Source organism: Geospiza fortis, unplaced genomic scaffold, assembly GCF_000277835.1.
Source record: "Geospiza fortis unplaced genomic scaffold, GeoFor_1.0 scaffold333, whole genome shotgun sequence".
NCBI classification, from domain to species: Eukaryota; Metazoa; Chordata; class Aves; order Passeriformes; family Thraupidae; genus Geospiza; species Geospiza fortis.
The window spans coordinates 3871227-3872349 of NW_005054347.1; the positions used below are offsets into that span (position 1 = coordinate 3871227).

A 1123-nucleotide genomic window follows, 5' to 3' on the forward strand; every position below is an offset into this window, starting at 1 on the left:
ACTTGGCTTGTTGTTTGGGGTTTTCCCTGTGTAGCCAGAAGGGTAATTTAGCTATGTGTCTCCAAAACACTGTGGTTTTGCACCCTGTAAAAGTCTGTCCTTTAAATTGCTTGCTGAGCACCAGCCCTCATTTATCATGTCAGCTGTGATCCCTGCAGCAGCCACAGCCTCGCTCCTTCCTGAGGACAGCCGCCCTTCTCTTGGAAGGAAAACAAATCCATGCTGAAATTGCTGCTGCCCTGAACCCTCACAAATCGCTTTTAGGGTGCTCCAAAGGCATTTTCTCTTTGTTCCATGGGTGCAGAAAACGATGCTGGCCCATAATCAGAGGTTTTGGGTCAGCCATCATGTCATACACGGTATAGGTAACGTCAAACCTGTCAGAACAGGGAAGCTCGCAAAATGTGAAAAACGCCAATCACTTGTTTTTAAAATTTTAAAAGTTTAATAGTAATAAAATGGTTATAAAAATAGTAATACAATTAGAGTAATAATAATTTGGACAATTTGAATTAGGACAATATGAGACAATAGAAACAAAGAGCTACAGACGTCCGGGTACCTTTTTCTGGGCAGCATAAGCCCGAAAAAGGACACCCGTTAACAAAGGATTAACCCTTAAAAACAATAGCCTGTTGCATATTCATATATCTCATACATGATGCATAAATTCCATTCAAATACGGGATTCTGTCTGGTCAGTGTCAGCTTCTTCCTCATAATCCTAACTGCATCATCTTCCCCAAGCGAGGCGGGAAGAAGTTCGTTTCTCCAGATAATGGTGCAATAAATTCTCTTTCTCTGAAAGATTTAGGTGTCCTGTGAGTGCTATCTCAGTGTGAATCCTTTCTTTAGAAAAAAAGTATCCTACATAGCACAGTTTCTATTTTAACATTTTGTTATAACCTAAAACTATATTTAACACACTACTTAAGAGAATTAATACAGCATTACTTTCTAACACAACACATACAATATTCATTTTAATATTTGCAAAAAGCCAATCATAAAATACACATTTTTCACACAAAATAACCCAAGATTGTGCCGAATTGAGGCAAAATTGTAAAGGGACAGCTGTCCTGTCTGCACTGCTCTTTCCTGCGTGCCCACCACGACAGCC

General features: G+C 39.6%; 1 protein-coding gene across 1 annotated transcript in view; it reads left to right on the forward strand.

The window, feature by feature from the left end:
* The first annotated feature begins 347 nt into the window (after window positions 1-347).
* RAD54L (RAD54 like) overlaps window positions 348-1123 on the forward strand; it is a 19672-nt gene continuing 18896 nt past the window's right edge. Inside the window, 1 exon segment of the mRNA XM_031058674.1 lies at window positions 348-359. Coding sequence (XP_030914534.1) covers window positions 348-359 — 12 coding nt within the window.